Source organism: Pelophylax lessonae, assembly GCF_965119305.1.
Source record: "Pelophylax lessonae genome assembly, chromosome: 11".
Classification (NCBI taxonomy): Eukaryota; Metazoa; Chordata; class Amphibia; order Anura; family Ranidae; genus Pelophylax; species Pelophylax lessonae.
This window is the reverse complement of record NC_138778.1, coordinates 2,222,587-2,224,792: the sequence shown is the minus strand read 5'-3', so window position 1 is coordinate 2,224,792 and position 2,206 is coordinate 2,222,587. Positions and strand designations below refer to the sequence as shown.

At 42.0% G+C, this 2,206-nt stretch overlaps 1 protein-coding gene across 1 annotated transcript; it reads right to left on the bottom strand.

Annotated features, from left to right (window-relative positions):
- Nucleotides 1-362: 362 nt before the first annotated feature.
- Nucleotides 363-1,304, bottom strand: LOC309566977 (olfactory receptor 8H1-like; the record flags this gene model as incomplete). Its single annotated transcript, XM_082272297.1, has 1 exon — nucleotides 363-1,304. The coding sequence occupies one exon, from the start codon at nucleotides 1,302-1,304 to the stop codon at nucleotides 363-365; it is 942 nt and encodes a 313-aa protein (XP_082128423.1).
- Nucleotides 1,305-2,206: the final 902 nt, after the last annotated feature.

Sequence of the window (2,206 nt, the reverse complement as noted above, 5' to 3'; positions counted from 1 at the left end):
AGTCCCAAACCATTGGGGGGTTTCCTCTTGTATCTACTTACCGGGATGATGGCCACGGACACTAGGTGATAGGACAACATATATCTTTTACCTCAGATTCACCCAGAGGCAGGATGAAATAGCGGCCTTGCCACATCCTCAAGATAAAAGTCCTCAGAATTGTGAATAGTTCAAGGTTGGAGTATCCCACTCATCCCTTCTCCCATCCCAATATAAAATAAAAACAACAAAAACATCAACCCCTAGACTGATCATTGACTGAGCCAAGAATGTAAAGTGCTAAGATTTCTGCATGCAGTTACTACAGGTAACCCAGGGGAATCCAAAAGTGTTATCAATCAGCAGTCCTCTAGGGGGCAGTGCTACACTAAGAAAGTTTTTTGAAGCGCTGTCTTGATTTCTTTGTTCCTTAGACTATATATAATAGGATTAAATAAAGGTGTATACACAGTGTGAAGTAAAGATGCAATCTTATTGATTATCAAAGAGTTTCCTTTAGAGGGTATCATGTATTTAACTATCAGTGTCCCATAAAACATCCCCACCACAAGAAGGTGAGAACTGCAGGTTGAAAATGCTTTTTGTTTGCCTGTTGTGGACAGTATACCGATAATAGTATGGAAGATGTAGATGTATGTCACCGTGATAAAACCACATGGGAAAAGAAATATTGGCATGGAAAAGACAAAAACTTCAATTTCAACGACAAAAGTGTCGGAACAAGAGAGCTTCTGAAGAGGGAAGAGGTCGCAGTAGAAGTGGTCAATGACGTTATCAGCGCAAAAGTCAAAACCAGATATAGGCACAACGACTACGAGATTTGTAGTAAAACTCAAGAGCCACGGCCAGGCGGAAAGCTTAACACAAAACTTCATGTTCATGATACTGGAATACCTCAAAGGGTTACAGATGGCCAAGTAGCGATCATAGGACATGATTGAGAGGAGGAAACACTCTGCAGCAGTTGTAGCGCAGAAAAAATAAAATTGTGCGATGCAACCGCGGAAAGAAATGATTTCCTTCCCAGGAAGTAAACTGCCAAGCATGATGGGAAGAATGCTGGAAGAAATCAAGAGATCTGAAAATGAGAGATGACCGAGGAAATAATACATAGGTATATGAAGGGCTGGGGTGACATATACTAATACAATGATCAGAAGATTCCCTGTGATAGTGGATACATAGATGATCAGGAAGACTAGAAACAATAAAAAATTAAATTCGTGAAGATTTCCAAGTCCTAAAAGAATGAATTCTGAGACTTTTGTATTGTTCTTTGCAGACGTAATGTTGATTAAATCCATAAATCTGCTGTATATTTTTTTTTTCTGTTTTATGATGTTTTATAGTCACCCAGATTATGTAACTTGAAGTAGCAAATCAAGTCTAATATCTTGAAAATGTTTTAATCTCTTGTCCAAGTGGCTCCTTTGATTGTAATACTGAAAGACATCACTTGTGTGAGAAATAATGTTTTAGGAATATTACCGTATATACTCGAGTATAAATCGACCCGAATATAAGCCAAGACCCCTAATTTTACTACAAAAAATTGGGAAAACTTATTGACTCGAGTATAAGCCTAGGGTGGGAAATTTAGAAGCTACTGGACCCAACTGGACCACCACGAGACACAAAACAGGGGCTGCGGACATGGTACAGGAGATGGCGCAGGTCATAGTATAGGCATTGCACAGGTCATGGTAAGGGCATGGCACAGGTCAGGGCACAGGTGAAGGTACAGGCATGGCACAGGTGATGGTATAGGCATGGCACAGGTCATGGTACAGGCATGGCACAGGTCATGGTACAGGAGATGGTATAGGCATGGCCCAGGTGATGGTACAGGCATGGCCTAGGTGATGGTATAGGCATAGCACAGGTGATGGTATAGGCATGGCACAGTATGTACAGGCATGGCACAGTATGTACAGGCATGGCACAGTAGGTATAGGTATGGCACAGTAAGTACAGGCATGGCACAGTAGGTATAGGCATGGCACAGTAGGTATAGGCATGGCACAGTAAGTACAGGCATGGCACAGTATGTACAGGCATGGCACAGTAGGTATAGGTATGGCACAGTAAGTACAGGCATGGCACAGTATGTACAGGCATGGCACAGTAGGTATAGGCATGGCACAGTAAGTACAGGCATGGCACAGTATGTACAGGCATGGCACAGTAGGTATAGGTATGGCACAGT